We start from the raw sequence: 16972 nt of genomic DNA on the forward strand, positions 1-16972 counted from the left end.
TCAACCTGAAGGTCTAACTCTGATGACTTCACTGGAGTTATACCAGGGATGGACATGGCTCCAGCGGCCTTCTCTTTCACCTTGTCCTTGTGCCACTATATGAATGACACCATCACACTGCAGCTAACTTTGTACAATAACTTGTAACTTGGAGATGAAAATCCTGGCAGGTGGACATGGCTTTGAATGGTGACGATGGGTACCCTTTGAATCATAGCACGCACGTACCATGCAAGACAAGGTGTCATTTATTTTTTTTCTCTCTTTATTTATGTTTTTTTTTTTTGGCTTGGGCTTCTGTTCAATTCATCCTATTTTTTCATATTTACATTTGTGTTATGACACCATATGTGATACAGGTTTCCATTCTCCTCCTGCACCCACTTCCCCTGGACCCATATGTCTGTAGATATCGGATCTTGTATGATGGCAGAACCTTCTTAGCCCAGTTGGCACCTCTCTAAGTCTTTGTCTGAAGGCTTCAGCCATTTGATACTGGACTGGTCAGCTGGAGGTTATGGCAAAGCCATTGCATGGAGTTCCTGTGAGCTCTGGCTTTCTGGCTCCTATTGCAAAGCAGAAAAGATGTCGGTGTCTTTGGTGAGAATTGTATCAATGATGTTAACGTGTGAGCAACCAGCACAGTGACCAATCACTGTCCACCGCTGGCTCTGCTAATGTCCACAATTAATGCACTGGAGGTCAGTTGGCCACAGGCAGGTATCAAATGAGTGTGTCTTAGTTTTTGCTTCTGTATCTTCAAACACAGTGTGAGAGTACCTCTTAAAACTGCCCTTTGGGTTGATCTCGGAGTCCAAGGTCACCTTAAGAATAAGCGAGAGCATCCCACTTGAAGCCACCCATTACGTCCCAGCTATAAGGGTGCGTAGGCATGGCACTGTCTTAACACCATAGGCCTCCTCATGACTCCCTAGTCGCCTGTGTGTGTGTATGTGGTGTGTGCATGGCATCATCTTGCTCTCAGGCTTTATTTAGCAATGGAGGATCTTCATGAAGGCCTTGCGGAACTCAATGTTGAAGGTGGTGTAAATAATTGGGTTGACGGCGCTGTTGACATACCCGAGCCATGTGAAGGCACTGTACATCGCCGGTGGAATGATGCAGTTGCAATGCATGTTCAGGATGTGGGTGATGAAAAAGGGGAGCCAGCATATGATGAAAACACCTGGGAAATAAGGAAAGAATCGGGTTTGATTGCACTGAACTGTCATTTTAACCCTGGAAGATTTGTGCAGGTGCTCAATACTCTCTGAGATCCAACAATTAAGCCCCTTATGGTGGTAAAAGAAAGTTGCTTCCTGCAGGGGTGTAGGTCTTGTGTCTTGCTATCCTATTTTTAAAGCCGTGGCCCTTAAGTATCTAAGCACTATATGTTTTCTCAGCTGTTGTAAGTTGATTGACTTCAAAGCAGTTATGCCAGCAGAGAATCTGGCCCTCAGAGTTGTCAATCCTGTTTCTGACTTCCCTGCCATTTGGAACGTAATTGGGATGCATTGTAAATCATATGAGCCCCTTGCCAGCCATTGCCAATCAGCATCTATTATTCCCCAGAGTTGGGCAACACCCTGAGTTAGATGAGGTTGTCCTCCTATGCTGCTCTGAGAGGGAGAACCTTGGCTGGCCTTCCTACTGGTGGCATGCTGCCTGGCTGCAGGGCCGGCTCCAGGGTTTTGGCCGCCCCAAGCAGCCCAAAAAAAAAAAAAAAAAGCTGCGATTGCGATCTGCGGCGGCAATTCGGCTGGAGGTCCTTCGCTCCGAGCGGGAGTGAGGGACTGTCTGCCGAATTGCCGCCGAATAGCTGGACGTGCCGCCCCTCTCCGGAGGGTGCCTGGAGCCGGCCCTGCCTGGTTGCATGGGTGTTTCCCCTAACTTATCCAGGGAAACCTGCAATAAGGCCCTCACCTTCAGTACACAACACTCTGTCTCCTGAGACCATTTTAAAGTATCCTCAGCCCCCCTCCTTTCACCTTGCATTTTGTCCTTATTTGACACGTCCTTCTTCCCTCCATGCATTGCCCACTATGCTCCTTGTATTTCCCCACATGTTCCACCAGCAAATGCATTTCTCTCTGCCTATGTGACAAACAAAATAGTCCTCACTGGACATTCCCATTAAAAGACCAGTCCTGGGAAGCCAATGGGCCACGAAGGAGGCCAAATTGAGATCTTACCAAGCACAATGGCTAGCATCTGGGTGGCTTTCTTTTCCTTCTGCTGCGAGAGTTTCCTCCTGCTCAGGGTCTTGAGGGAAGTCCTTGTCTTGCCGTTGGGCATGGACTGGATCTCAAAGGCCTTGGCCGTCTTTGGGTTGTCTTTGGCGTGCCCATTCTTCTCCGTTTTCGTGGGGCTGTCCAAGGGCAAATCCAGGGTGGAATTGATGCACTGGTTGGAAGTGGCTGGCATAACCAATTGGTGGTTACTCAGCAGGGCTGGTTTGTGTTTGGTTTTTTCAGGGGGGCTGGTACTGGACACCATCTCCATCTCCATCTCCTCCACGTGATTCACTGCCTCCTGGACAAGGATCAAACCCCCCCAACATAAAGATAGATAAATATGTAATTGGGGCAAAGGAGTGATGTACTACTTGATGAAGAGATGAACCTCAGTTCAACTCGCCATCTCCTCCTTTGCGGAGATGGTCAGGGGAAGGGCTATAAATTGGCTGCGTGGGAGGCAGAGAGGGGAGAATGCCTTGGGGAAGGTTGGGGTGATAGGACAAGATGGAAGCTCCAAACTGGGGGAGTGTTATGTTGGCTCATTTCTTTGCTTAAGTTCCCTTATTTGTATCCCTTTTCTGTGAACATTATTCTGGAAGGAACTGGCCTTTCTGACTCTGATAATGCTTATTTGGTTCTTCTGAGTCGTTCCGCTATCTTATAGGGCTTATCAAAGGGGAGAACCTACCAGCCTCCGATCTAGAGCTGGCTGAAGATTTTCTATCAGAAGGACGTTTAAATGGAAGATGGCTTTTTTCCCCCCCCTAAACAGAAATATTCCTGGGGAATGTCCATTTTCAATTATCTTATTCAGGTTTTCATAACAAACCAAAAGGAATTCATGCCTCAAAATATAAAAAACACCTAGAAGGAAAATAAAAAGAACCCCAAATTGATAACTGCCTTCAAAATCATGATGTTTTTAACAATCTCATGGTGTTTGGGGGAGGTGAAGGAACTGAGTCCTGGTATTTTAACTCTGGAGTTGGCGATACTGCAGTTCAAATAGCTGGCTTCCTTTGGGGAAAGGGAAGAGCGCCGGTAGTGAGGCGGTGTGGCTCCCCGCCACCCCGGAGGGGGAAGAGTGCATCTGGAGGCCGGAGTGGGCGGAGCTAGGGAGCTCTGAGCCCGCCCCTCAGGGGGTCAGGCGGCGACCCGGAAGTACAAAGGCTGGCCCTCAGCGCTCAGTCAGGCCCCGGCTGCCGGAGAGACCAGACCTCTCCAGCCTAGCTCGGGGCTGGGAAACCTCCGCGGCCCGGGGCGGCCGCCAGGAGCCGCCGGGCCTGCCCCGCGCCCGCCACCCGGAGGAGCCGCCGGACTTGCCGAACGATCCCTGGCCTGACAAACCCATGGTCCAGGATCTCCCCGAGGCCGACACCAGCCCCCAGGTAGGCCCCGAGGGGGAGTGTGGAAGTAGCCTGGGGGCAGCTGACCCCAGTCTGGCTGCAGCACTGCCAAAGCCGATGTCAGTGTGTTGCGGCCAGGATCCCCACTGACACCGCAGCGGGTCTTCTGCCGCTGCTAGGGCCCCGGACTGGGACACAGTGGAGTGGGAGGGCCTGTGTCCCCCCCGCCACCCAACCCATGGGTGGCCGTCTCCCCCTCTCCCAGACCTTTTGAGGCTTAGGCCTACTATTGTTGCTCAACCCTGACTGAGGGTCTGAGCCCCTGATTCAGCGTTTGTTGCCCCGTCCTGACCTAGGGCCTGGGCTAAATACTCCTGCTTGCTGCTCAGCCCTGACTGAGGGCCTGAGCCCTGACATCGCATTGGTGCCCGCTCTGAGCCAGGGTCGGTCTTACTGTGTCTTCCAGGATTGCAAGGGCTGCCGAGGGAGACCCTGCAGCCGGACAAAGTACCCAAGCACCAGTGGGTAGTGAGTCGGTGTGGCTCCCCGCCGCCCGGAGAGGGTCGAGCCCTGGCAAACTCTTGTACAGCGCCCTTTAAGTTTTGATGCTGCATAGGAATTCCCTTTGTTAACACAGAACTTTTCTTTCTTAGGCTAGGGGAAAAAACCCACCCTAAATTCATTCTGCACCATGCAAAGGCAAAGGGAGAAAGTGCTTGTGCTGGAGAGTTGACAGTCCTCTGTAACACTTACCACTTTCCGCTTATTAACTGGGAAACTCCCGTTGGACTTGACAATGACAGTGCAGAGCTTCACATCTTCTGGATGAGTGCATTTGTCCTAAGGGGGCAAACATCAGCACACAGGTCACACAAGCAGATGGGAATTAGAAGGGGAGCTGGCAAGAGGGATGTGGCAATTTAAACACAGGGCACTGAGCAGAAACACATAGCTGTGACTACGAAGGTAAGGAGTCTGGAAAATTACTCCGAGGAGTGAATGATGGTGTTTCCCAGGGACTCTCAGCTCTTTTCTCACCATGAAAAAGACACTTTAAGGACCTTTGTAGCTCCTCAAGCCAACCTCACCTCTCTGTCTCCATATTGCTCTGCTTGACTAGAACCTGGCTTTTGAGGGAAATGCTGAGAGACAGTTTGGAGATGTCTCCTCTCCAGTTACAAGTCCATATTAATCATTTCTCACTTCCTACTAAAATGGGAATTTGTGACAAGTGTCCTCACAGCCCACGCACACTTTGCAGGATTCTACTAACGTGTGTGCCTCAAGGCACCATCGTCCGTCGCGGGTGTGTCATGCCAGCCATGCGCTGTGCAGGACAGACACTCGTGCACTGTGTGTGAAGTATCAAGAGCTGTGTTCTTACATGTGTCTGTCTGGGGCTGCCATCACTGTAGTGCTAGAGCACATCCCAAAGGTTTCCTTGTCCGGGAGCCATGTTGAAGTTGCTAGCTAGTGGACATCCCTGCAAGAGGGCAATAGCCGTCCCTGTGGATACTACAGTAGTGGCAAGTCATCTGCACAACAATCTATTGCTCAGTACCGTAATGTGGGCAGACACCAGCTACCACCACGGCCACATTTGAAGAGAAAGGAAAGAGTCAACAAGCTCTGCCCTATATGTAAAAGGTGGCCGGGAAAGAAGGAAGTGGGAGGTTGTTGAAGTCCTTGATTGAAGTTTTGAAAACTACATAGGGGTTTTGATCATAGGACTGGAAGGGACCTCGAGGAGTCATCTAGTCCAGTCGCCTGCAGGATTAAATATTATCTAGACCATCCCTGACAGGTGCTCATCTAACCTGCTTCTAACCTAATCTTGTATCTTCTATTAATTTTAAAACTAAATTCCCTGGGCTGCTTTGAAAGGCCCAACCCTTGTTATTGTAGCCCACAGAGCTAGCTTAAAGATATTTAATTTTCTCTTACAGGATTCAGGCCTCTAGGTTTCTTGCGTTGTGCTAAATAAAATCTCTTTCAGTTAGCTCTCCGGGCTACAGTTTGAAGGAATAAATTCCAACAGGATGGTGAAAGATTGTGTCCACCACGTGGTCATGGAGCAGAGGGACCTACTCAAAGTGAAAGAATAAAAGTACCCTAGCTTCAAGCCCTTGCTGGATATCTTAAACCCAACTCAGACTCTGCAAAGCTGAAGCAAACATGGGTTGCTTGGGTGAAGCAGATCCGACCACAGACTTGCTGATGAAACATCCTTGGAGGTCAGAAAAGATCTGGGAAGCTTCCGCCAGTGTCCTGGGGTACCCCTGTGTCCATCCAGGACTCCCAAAAGGCATAAGACACAATATCCATCCTCACAATCCACCGTTTCATTCAGACCAAACAGTGTCATTGGGGAGGGAATGGGGGAAGTGTCAGGAAAATAATGTGAGCAGGAAGGAAAGAAGATGGTGATTGGGAGAGGGGGATGGGGTCTGGTTACCTTCAGAGGTGCCTGCGTGTCAGAGTCCAGGCCGTGGATGTTGCGCTTGGTGTTGACGCGCTTCCTGCGTTTCCGGAGCACTACGTAAATCTGTACGTATACCAGCAGGGTGACAATGAAGGGAACGTAGAAGGAGACGATAGAGGAATACACAACAAAGGCAGGATTGGCAATGATACACTCATTCTTGGCTGGAAGACACAAGAGATTGCAGGAGCATCGTCCCAACTGTTAGGAGCTAGAACCAGCATTTCTCTCTCTCACCCTCTCACCACTGGAGCCACAAGAACATGGGAACAGCTGCTCTCCCATCTTTCTCCCGAAATAATTTCCAAACCAAGAGAGGGATTGTCACAATGAGTCATATACCCAACTCTGCCTGCAAGTCCATGGGAGCTGGGTGTCTCTGCCCCCTAGGCTCCTCTGAAAATCACAGGCCAAGCCCTAATCCAAGGGAAAATAGATTTATTTCTCACACAGTTAGTGCAGGTATAAGGTGCTGGATTGAGAGCTGGAGACTGAAATTCTCTAGCTAGCCACACGATTGCAGCCGTGCAAACTTCCCAGACTGCTCCCCACCAAGGAGCCTCATCTCCAGCTGCAGGAATTGAGAGGGGAGTGCAGTCTCTAGAGCTCTGTCAGTCCTTGGGCTCTCTTTTAAGACTGCCCAATAGCTATTATTGGAGCGGGAGGGGTTCTGCTATGGACATCTGTCCAACAGGAACGGGGCTGAGACCAGCTCCCTTTAAGTGGATCACCAAGAGGTGAGTCTAGAACTGATGAGTGATCATTTGCTACCAACCTGAGCCAAACTCAGAGCAGTGACCTGTACGTGAAAGGCTCCATCATTCCCATACCATAGACCATCCAGTTTCCCTAAAATAAAGGTTGTTGAATAGGAGTGTGTCTTATGCTGCTGTGCCAGTGGAGCTGTCTGGTTATTTGTAAGGTGCCCATCATTGTGGTAGATTTTAAGACGCAAGGGTATCTCTTCTTTTTGGGTGCTGATGCTGGCTAGTGCTATGCACGTTTCTTCTACAGAAGCCTGAGGACAAACATCAACCCTGATTGATTGGGGGATATAGGCCTGGCAGAGCAAGAGTTGCAACAGATTCAGGGCTGTTTGATTGGCAGAGGTGCGCATGCACCTAAATCTTAACTCCTAGTGTTCATTATTCAGTCATGTTAATTCCTTCCCTATAACACAAAGTTCTCTGGGACCCAGTGAGGCAGAAGAGAGCATGAAACGCACACAGTAGCCAGCCGCAGATGACAGTATGCTCACCTGTGTTGTTGAGACCAAACAGAAGTGGGCAGGAGATGGCGAAGGACAGGACCCAGACCACGGAGATCATGACAGTGACTCTGCGCCTGGAGCTGTAGCGTGTGTTATAAAGCATGGGCATTGCTACTGCGGTGTACCTGCATGCCGCATGGAGACAAAGATCCCGCATGTTATTTCGCTGCCAGTGCTGAGAGACCATCTGCGAATGGACAGTTAGTAAATCGGGAAAATTGCTCCCAAGAGATCACAGGGGCAGGTTCAGCTATAGAAGATCTCCAGGAACTGAGATGTCTAAGCTGGAAGGAACCCGCTCTCTTGTCTCTGCAGCCCCTTGCTTTGGAAGGCTTGAGGGTGGAGACCATTTGATGTGGTTTTCAATGCCCCTCCTCTGAAGAGAAGACAGCGATGCTGTGGCCTAATGCACCTTCTCCAGATTATTGCTGCTCCACTGGTGTCTGCTCCATCATTTTGAAAAGTGAGCAGACGCACATTCACTAAGAAGTGATTTTGTGCAATTCACCTTCCTACCAGCCACACCAAGCTGGACAGGACCTTCCTCCTGCCCCCAGAGAGATCTCACCTGTCAATGCTGATGGCACAGAGGTTGAGGATGCTGGCAGTACACATCATAACGTCCAGGGTGACAAAGATGTCACAGTGGATCCGGCTAAATCTCCACTCACCGACCACCTTGGAGAAGAGAGAGAAAATTGGAAAAAGGCATTCATTCAAGCAGCCAGGACGAAGGAGTCTAAGGGCCAATTCTGCTCTTAGTGTAGAGATTAATTTTGCTGGCTTCAGTGAAGTCGTGCTGGTTTAAATGAGAGCATAATTTGGGCCATAGAAGTTAGAGAGGGATTCAGGTCACATCCTGTCAATACCCCACTGAGCCAGTGCAGGATTTTTTGCTATTTATATCTTCTAGTGCTTTGTCCTGTCTAGCTTGAAAAGTCCCAAGTGATGGCGTTTGACCAGGAGACTGAGCTGCGAGCCAGTAGGATCTCATCCTTTGTAATTTCCCCTGCGATTGAGCCTGATTTTACCCTTCTTAATTCCATTCTGTTGCTCTACATTCCCATTAGGCAACCCACATGACAGATACAAACCTAGGACCGAAGAAAATGCTACTTCCATTGATGTCCTATGAGTTGACTCAGTTATGCTGTGAAGGCCAAAACTATAACAGGATTTAAAAAAAAGAACTAGATAACTTCCTGGAGGATAGGTCCACCAATGGCTATCAGCCAAGATGGTCAGGGATGTAACCAGAGCTGGCTCCAGGTTTTTTGCCGCCCCAAGCGCAAAAAAAAACCAAAAAAAAAAGCCGGAATGCCACCCCTTGAAAAGGGCCACCCCAAGCACATGTTTGGAATGCTGATGCCTAGAGCCGGCCCTGGACGTACCGCCATGCTCTGAGTGTCCCTAGCCTCGGTTTGCCAGAAGCTGGGAGTGGATGATGGGATGAATCACTGGAAGATTGTCTGTTCTGGTCATTCCCTCTGAAGCACCTGGCACTGGCCACTGTCAGAGACAGGATACTGGGCTAGACGGACCATTGGTCTGACCCACTATGGCCATTCTTATGCAAGGACTTAATTGGGGCCTTAAAATGTTACAACAAAATTGTATCGTAACTAATGCATAATAATTAATTAATAAATTAAGCTAGCAAAATGTGAACATTTTTAAAAGATTATTTTTGTGCTCAACAAAGTGCAGTAATGGAAATAGCACAGGAAAAGCCTATTGTTTCTGCATATATAAAAATAGAAGAAATAATTCACACATTACACATTCTTATGAATGAAGATGGATTAAATTCATAACAAAAGATCTTTGACACACATTATGTTACATAACAAAGACAGAGGACTAATTATAATATTTCCAGTCACTAGCAGCTCTGTTCTCCTCTTTTCTCTTGTTACTAAAACCAAATTGTGCAATTAAGTTTCATGGTGAGTAGTGGAACTATTGTATCCAATGTGCAGATAGAAAAGCATACTTCCCTTTAATATAAATAAATAAGTCGTACTGCATTTGGAACTGGAATGAATAAGATATCTATTCTTCAGAGTGATTTCTGCTTTCTAACCCATAACCGTAGGCAATATGAAGTGAAGGAGGGAGAGATAGAGGCTGCATTAAAGGCTGAATGATAGATGAACACTCATTTAAAAAAAGACCATTTAAAGGGCACAGTCATATAAATAAGTTGGCTTGATTAGAATTTGCCTGAAGGCAAAGATTTGCCAGCCAGGTAGAACCCAGAGCTGTAATCAGCTGCTTGCAAAAAAACGAAACGAATTTGAGTTCACTGAGGATGCTGTGAGATTAGTGCAGCGTTTGTCCTCCAACACAGTGAAGTGTGAGGCTGCATATGGATGAAAAACTTCAAAAGTTTGGCAGGGCTGGGATATATGCTTCTATTAGAGATGATTGAAAAATGTAACTTCCAGCATGTCAACATTTGTTCTTATCCCAAGTCAGAACGAAAGGTGAAAGATTGTAACTTTTTGGAGAATGCTGGAGGGCTCCAAAGAGGGGAGAGTTCTCTCCAAAGAGTCTTTGATTTTACCCCGTGAAAATAATCATCTGCGGTCAGATCTTCAGCTACCCTGAGCTTATACTTTGCAGCTGGAGCCAGGAATGTCACTCTGGATCATCAGTCTGTTCTCTACATCCTGGGCCACTTTAAGGCTGTTTGATGTTATTCTGGGTGCAATGGTCCTATAGGACAGCAGCTGAGGATCTGGCCTTAGACAGTTATTTTCACTGAATGAAGACTGTATGGAGAGGAATCTCTCTGCTCTTGCATCCTGGATCCAGTTACCTTCCATCCCACACATGCCGGTACATCCCCTAACCAAAGCTGAGAGGTTGCATTATTTTTAATGGGAATTAGGCATCTGGATCCTCTTGTTGGTACTGAAAATCTTAGCCTCCAATTGTTGACAGCCGCACCTACTGCAGAGATGGTCCCATCTGCTCTGGTGACCATGGTAATTCTTTTGCTCTGGATTCTTGGGTCTCCGATCCTTTCTCTGAGCCCCACAGCCTGAGCTCCAGGAGTTTGCCTAATGTCTCCCGAGACTCTCTGAGATGGGATGGGTTTATGAGTCGTATTTGAGAGATCCCTGTTCTAGCTGCAGTGGTGTAAAGGATATTGGGATCTGCTTCTTTGGCAGCTTTAAACCGTAAGCCATCAGCCCCTTTTATCTGTTGGACACAAGCGACTCTGGGGATTCCCAGCATCCATGGTGAATGCACTTGTCCCCGTTCAAATATCAGAAAAACATTCAGTCACTGTGGCATACAGGAAAAGCATTGGAAGATCCCAATGCATCAGGGTGAGTCACATGGCTAGAGGGATGCAGAGGGGTCATTGTGTCAACAACAAATCACAGCTACAGCATACACACGGGCCTGCTTTCAGTCTACTCTCTAGATTTATGAAGCAGAGGTTCCCAGCAGGAACCATGTATCCATGAGCTCATAGAAAGCAAAGGATTTATACCCCGTCTTATGTCAGCTCTGCTTGGTTCTTCCAATTGAAAAGGATGGGTGAGAAACTCATAAGCCAAGCCCGAAATGATGGGATCTCACAGAATGAGCTTCCATTTATAGTGGATTGTTGTGGACCTGGTTTAGAACAGCACAAACCAATCCCAGGGGCATTAACCACAATCACAGCCTGCCAGTGGTCATGTTAATGAGGCTTAGCACGTGCACAATGCTTTACATTTCAAAGTGCCATACAAACGTTAATTAACTAGGGTGATAATTAATAATGTGGCTTCTTAACCCTCAGTGAGTTTGTTCTGCTCTGTGCTGTCACATTCACAGGTGAATTATGGCTTCTCTTGTCTGGCCTTCCCCCCCCCTTCCCCCTCCATTTTATCTTTTCCCCTCTTAAATAACCAGTTGCAAATGAACGCCAAGTGAAACAAATTCACAGTCGCTCAGTGCTGAAATTCATGCCAACAGCCACTCACTTCTCAAATCTTTATTTGTTCATTTTTTAAATTTTTTTTAAATTTTTGTGTGTGGACACTCTGGAGCAAGGTCTTGTTCTTTCAAGTTTTCTTGTCAGGTCTAAGTAAACATGATGTACGGCACTGAGAGAGACTGTCTCATTGCGGGGGATCAATACAAATAGGGATTGGGGGGAAAATACAATCTTGAAATTTTCCCAACAGACACAGTTATTATTAAACTGATCTTTTAATGAAATACAGGGCACACTGCAGCTGAATCCTCCATAGGATCTGAAAGCTCTGCAGAAAGTGAACTGTTGCTTGTATTGAATGTCAAGTGTTGCAGGATTGGATTTTCCATTTTGTATGAATTTCAGCAACTTCAAAATTTTTCCATTCCAAAATGAACAAAAATAATTAAAAAAAAAATTTCCCATGGGGGAAAAAAATCCTTAAATAGTTTCAGATAAATTGAAATATTTCATTTTGATAAAATAATATAATTTCATTCCAATTTCTATCTTTTAAAACATTTAAATCATTTTAAAAATATAAAACAGTGAATTTCACTTCAAAAAGTCATTTTAAAAAAGAAATAAAATAAAACATTCTTTTCCAAAAATGTCAAAATGGGATGTTTGGACATCATTGAAACAAGTCGGTTTTGTTTTCTAAATGAAATTTTATCGAAATGGACACTTTTTAAAGCATTTCAGTTTAGACAAAAATAGCATTTTCCATCCCCCCCAAAAAAACAAAAAGCTTTCAGTGAAAATCTTACAATCGGCTCTAATTGAATGCATGAACCTGACACTGTCTCTCTTCTTAGCATGACACCATATAGCAGGACATGATGTTATGGCTCCCATATACTTTTATCTTCTTGATGAACAGGTAAGCTAGTCTTCTTAAAGTGCTTCAGTTCACCACACAGTTCAGAACAAATTTTCACCATCCAGTTAACCTCAAGTTTGAGTTTTATCTCCTATGTTTAGATGACCAAGACTCTCTGGGCTGCACGCTCCCGACTCCCACCCCACAAAGCAGAGAGCTGATCAGCAGCCTCATGAGAAACAAACATGTTTCCACTTGAGCCCTGGTCTCTGTGGATTACTCCAGTGCAATGAAAAGCATTTTATTCCTTCGCATATATCAAAATGCCATTTTCCTCCCTTTTTTGCACAACTCTTGTTATCACTCTAGGTCTTCATGTGGCCTTAATCACTGTAGTATCTGAGGGCCTCCCAGTTTTCAGTAGATTTGATCTACACAACACCTCTTTGGGGTACGGAACTATCCTTCCACCCATATCTTTTCACCGATCCTTTGTTGCCATAAGAATAACAACTCAAGATCAAGTTTCCAGACGCCCATGCACTGAAGCTCCCTGCAGCAACCTGACCTATTAGAATGCAAACCCTAGATCTGTCCAGAGACATCACCACTGATTCTATCAGATGGGGAGAATTAGGAATTGGCACTTTTTTGAAAACTATCCAAATTCAGCAAAGCTGCCAGCAACCTCTTTCCACCCCCACCTCCCCTACCAAGGGCTGCACTTCTCAGAATCCACGTCTGTTTTTCAGCATTCCTGGCTTTTGGGGAAAGGACTTCGAGCTTCAGGAAGGAGTCACCAAAGAGTCCTGCATATCCACCTGCAGATAACATGGTAGCCAGTAAGGCAAATGGAAAGTGCAACTTTGGACTGACAGTAAATATGGTCAGAATATCTGAAAATAGAAAGAATTTGAGTCCGAATCACCGCTGCCATGCACTTTGGAGTGTCAGTTACTCCTGTGCAAAGAGAGTGCAAACTGCTGAATTTTCCATTCACGCCGAGGGGAGCATAACACACCCACATTGCATAAGGACCACCTGGCAGTAAACCCTAAAGCTGATTTTTTCAGGCTTGCCTTTCGCATCACACAAAGCAGATGGGAACTCTGTACCTGCTGCAGCTTGGAACACCAGTCATATGGGGGTGGAAGTCACTCTGCTGAGTTTTATTCAAATACTGATAGCATAGATAGGTCTGAACCCAATACCTCGGTCCCCAGATTATCATCTCCAAACTGAAAAGTTTGACTCAGGATCTGAATTTTGAGGCTATGGCCCACCTTTAATTAATAAGACAAAGGAATGACAGTGTTCTGGCAAACCCCTTCCTGTGCAGCTTCCCCATTCCTTGACTCAGGGCCAGCAGAATTGATTCCATGAAGTTCAAGGCACTGGGCATTCACAGAGACGGCTAGTTCTGGGGGAAACCCTGCTCAATCCCAGCAACCTGTGCGAAAGCAAGCAGAGCTTTTCACCTCCTCTGTTGATGATCACCTTCATTTTTTTTCAACCTAATCTGCATCCCCCTCTCAGTTTCCTCATAGAATCATAGAGTTTAAGGCCAGAAGGTACCACGCAATCATCGAATCTGACCTCCCGTATATCATAGGCCACCAGCACCACCCTGAGCCCAAAGAGTAAACCCTACAAATGAAATTAGACCAAAATATCGCAGCCCAGAGGAGACTAGACTGTTCTGTGCCACAGGAAGAAAACAGGAGGGACTGAGGAGCACCAGTAATGCTAGTGATGAAGTGAGATATACCCAGATAATTCCGGCATGTGACCTGCACCCACGCACTGCAGAGGGAGTGAAACCCACCCAAGGTCACTGCCAATCTCACTGGGGGCAGGGGAGGGGAAATTCCTTCCCGGCCCCACCTATGGTGATCAGTTAGACCCTCAGCATGAGAGCAAGAACCAGCCAGTCAAGCCCCTGAGAGAGAGAATGCTCAGTGCCACCTCAAAATCTTGGCTTTCCCCATCCAAAGTCCCATCTCCAGCCAAGGCCACCCTTGGTGCTTCAGGAAGGAGATAAAAAAAGCCTTCCCAGAACACATTTTGTGTGGGGGTATCCCTTCCTGAACTCTGCTGGAGGCCGGCTGAAACCTTGCATGAGTGTCCATTTAGGCTATGTCTACACTATTGCTACACTACTCCATCAGTGTAGCTCGTACACTGGCCAGAAAGCACGCCGCAGAGGCGTGGAATGCCCTCTCCAGAAAGTTTCAAAGCTCTTAGGACTTGTTTTACAAGAGAACCTAAAAGGGAAAACCACCCCATTATGGAACATGTCCTCCTCTTTCCTGTTTGTTCACTGCCTTAGAGCTGAGCTGCTATTTAAATAGGAGAGGTTACGCGGTGTTAACTCAGGACTCTGCAGGCACTGGGTTGAAATCCATCGGGAGGGTTAATGCATATCCAGTGGGAAATAAGAGGGCCAGACCAAAGCTATTAGAATCAGTAGGTAGCCCCAAAGTCTCATTTGTGCTGCAGAGAATGCCTCCTGAGATCATCTGAGTTTAATCAATTTCTTCAGCAGCACTGGCTCTGTCCAATAGCAAGAAATCAATAGCACACTGAGTTGGTAGGAAGAAGAGGAAGAATAAAAGGGTCCCTCTACCAGTAGGTGAATCCCTTTAATTTGGATCATTAGGAAGATGCAATGCTAAGTCAGTGCTAAATCTTCTTGGTACGTTCCTCACCAGGGCTCCCGTCACTTGGCATTCTATGGACCTTCTATTTAAGGGAGGAGAAAGGAATTCTGTCCAGGTTGCTGTTATGCCTACCCAAGACAAGGCAGGTGCTGTAGTTAGTCCCACGTGCTATGGTAACGACTCCAGTTTGCTTATAATTGAACTGATGACTAAGGCTATGTCTACACTACACGCTGTGGCCGTGATCCTTGCACTAGTGCTCATCTGAGCTAGCATGCTAACAGTAGTCATGTCGCTGTGATCGCATGGGCAGTGGCAATGGAACTATGGGTTAGGAGTCCCAAGTAAGTACCCACGGGATGTGGGTGGGTTTGTACTTGGGACGGCTAGCCCTTGCCGTCGCTGCCCGCTAGCTCAGATGAGAGCTAATGTGAGTGGGGTACATGTATAGAAGCTTGGAATCACACCACTAGCTTGTAATGTACATGTAGCCGAAATGGAATCCCTTCCATTTGCCTCCAGCCTTGTAGTGGTTGACGACCAATCACTAATAGATGTTCTGTAGGGAAAGATACAGACACTGCCAGGGGAGATGAACTGGGTGACTGCGTAGGTCTGTTCCAGTGCTAACTTCCATGACTGCGATTAGATTTTTCTCTCTACTAATTGCAGAAGAAAGCTCCCCACAGCAACATGATGTCTACCTTCTGGGGAGCAGTTTAAGCCGCATGACGTAAAGTGTGAATTAATCTTCATTACGGATTCTGTGTCCTGCTGATTTTGGTTTTTCAGTTTTCCTGATGTGCAGTCAAATATCCTGTCTCTTCTTCTTCCCGCCTCCCCTCTCGAGATGCGTTAAAACTGATTTCTGCAGTTAACCAGAACGCACACAGCCTAACCTGGGGGCACAATTAACACCAGCTGCAGTGCATAAATGTGACGAGTGTTTTCAAACAGTTATGATGGGGCAATGGGCTACACCTATGCTAACATGGATATTAAACTCCCCAAACATTTGTCCTTAATATTAGGTATGAGGTGTGACAAGGTATTGCTGGACATGTATGGGGCATCTGATATGGTTAGGGAAAAAACAAGTAATTTCTCGCTAATTCCACCATGTAAATCAATTGCTTTAACAATCTTTTTACTCTTACTTTTACTCTAGATTACTCTTACAAACAAATCTTGCAGGCCCTGATTCAAGAAAGCACACGTGGAACTTGAGGTATGGGAACAGTTCTCTGAAGGCTTAATCCTGGAAGCTGCTAAGTGTCTGATCCAGCAAAGCACTTAAGCGCGTGCTTAATTTTAAGCACACTCATGTTCCCATTGACTTCAGAGGGACTACCCACCCGCTTAAGGGTAAGCACATGGCTAAATGGTTTGTAGGACTGGGACTAGAGCACTCAGCACTTTGCAGCATCAAGCCCTTGAAGTAACTGGAACTATTCAGATGCTCAAAATTAAGCAAGTGCTTAAGTGTTTTGGTGCATTTGTATGGCAATTAACAAATTCTGATTGTGAATCCATTATCATCCCCACTTTCTTAAATGTGTCTGAGACAAGGCAGGGGCAGTAAGATCTTTTATTGGACCAACTTCTGTTGGTGGAAGGTACAAGCTTTCAAGCTACACAGAGCTTTTCTTCAGAAGTTTGTACCTTCCACCAACAGAAGTTGGTCCAATAAAAAATATTACCTCCCCTGCCTTGTTCTTTTCATATCCTGGGACCAAGAGGGCTACAACAAAACTGCCAACAACTATTGAAGATATGTGCAATCTTCATTAAAAGAGTTGCAAAATGTGCATGAGATGGGTAATATTAATAATGAATATTATCTGAAATTGTATAGTTTAATATAGCATTCAATTACAAGTGGAATTTGTACAGAATCTCTCATCTGAGGAGCTCAAAGCACTCTATAAAGATTAAGAGCTAGATTGTACCTTGGACTACCTACTCATGGAGGGGAGTAAAGGGAAGTAAGAACCCTGCATACAACGCTGTGCAGTTACCCGAGTCTCCGGTCCGGGTACACAGGAGCAAGCCGGCTCTGTGTGGGGATGGTGTAGGCAAGCAGCAAATGGGTACTCCTTCTCAAAGCAAGGAGAAAGCACAGGGAGGATTTGTGACTCAGGGTGTGTGTGGGGTGCCTGTGAAGTACAATGCTTCTCA

General features: G+C 46.5%; 1 protein-coding gene across 1 annotated transcript in view; it reads right to left on the bottom strand.

Moving 5' to 3' along the window:
* Window positions 1–247: 247 nt before the first annotated feature.
* DRD2 (dopamine receptor D2) overlaps window positions 248–16972 on the bottom strand; it is a 71727-nt gene continuing 55002 nt past the window's right edge. The window contains exons 3-8 of the mRNA XM_005291348.5: window positions 7904–8013; window positions 7324–7460; window positions 6039–6229; window positions 4337–4423; window positions 2193–2532; window positions 248–1186 (exon numbers count right to left, since the gene is read on the bottom strand). Coding sequence (XP_005291405.1) covers window positions 993–1186; window positions 2193–2532; window positions 4337–4423; window positions 6039–6229; window positions 7324–7460; window positions 7904–8013 — 1059 coding nt within the window. The 3' untranslated portion in view covers window positions 248–992. The remainder of the gene's footprint in view (window positions 1187–2192; window positions 2533–4336; window positions 4424–6038; window positions 6230–7323; window positions 7461–7903; window positions 8014–16972) is intronic.

This window comes from Chrysemys picta, chromosome 16 (assembly GCF_011386835.1).
Source record: "Chrysemys picta bellii isolate R12L10 chromosome 16, ASM1138683v2, whole genome shotgun sequence".
Classification (NCBI taxonomy): domain Eukaryota; kingdom Metazoa; phylum Chordata; order Testudines; family Emydidae; genus Chrysemys; species Chrysemys picta.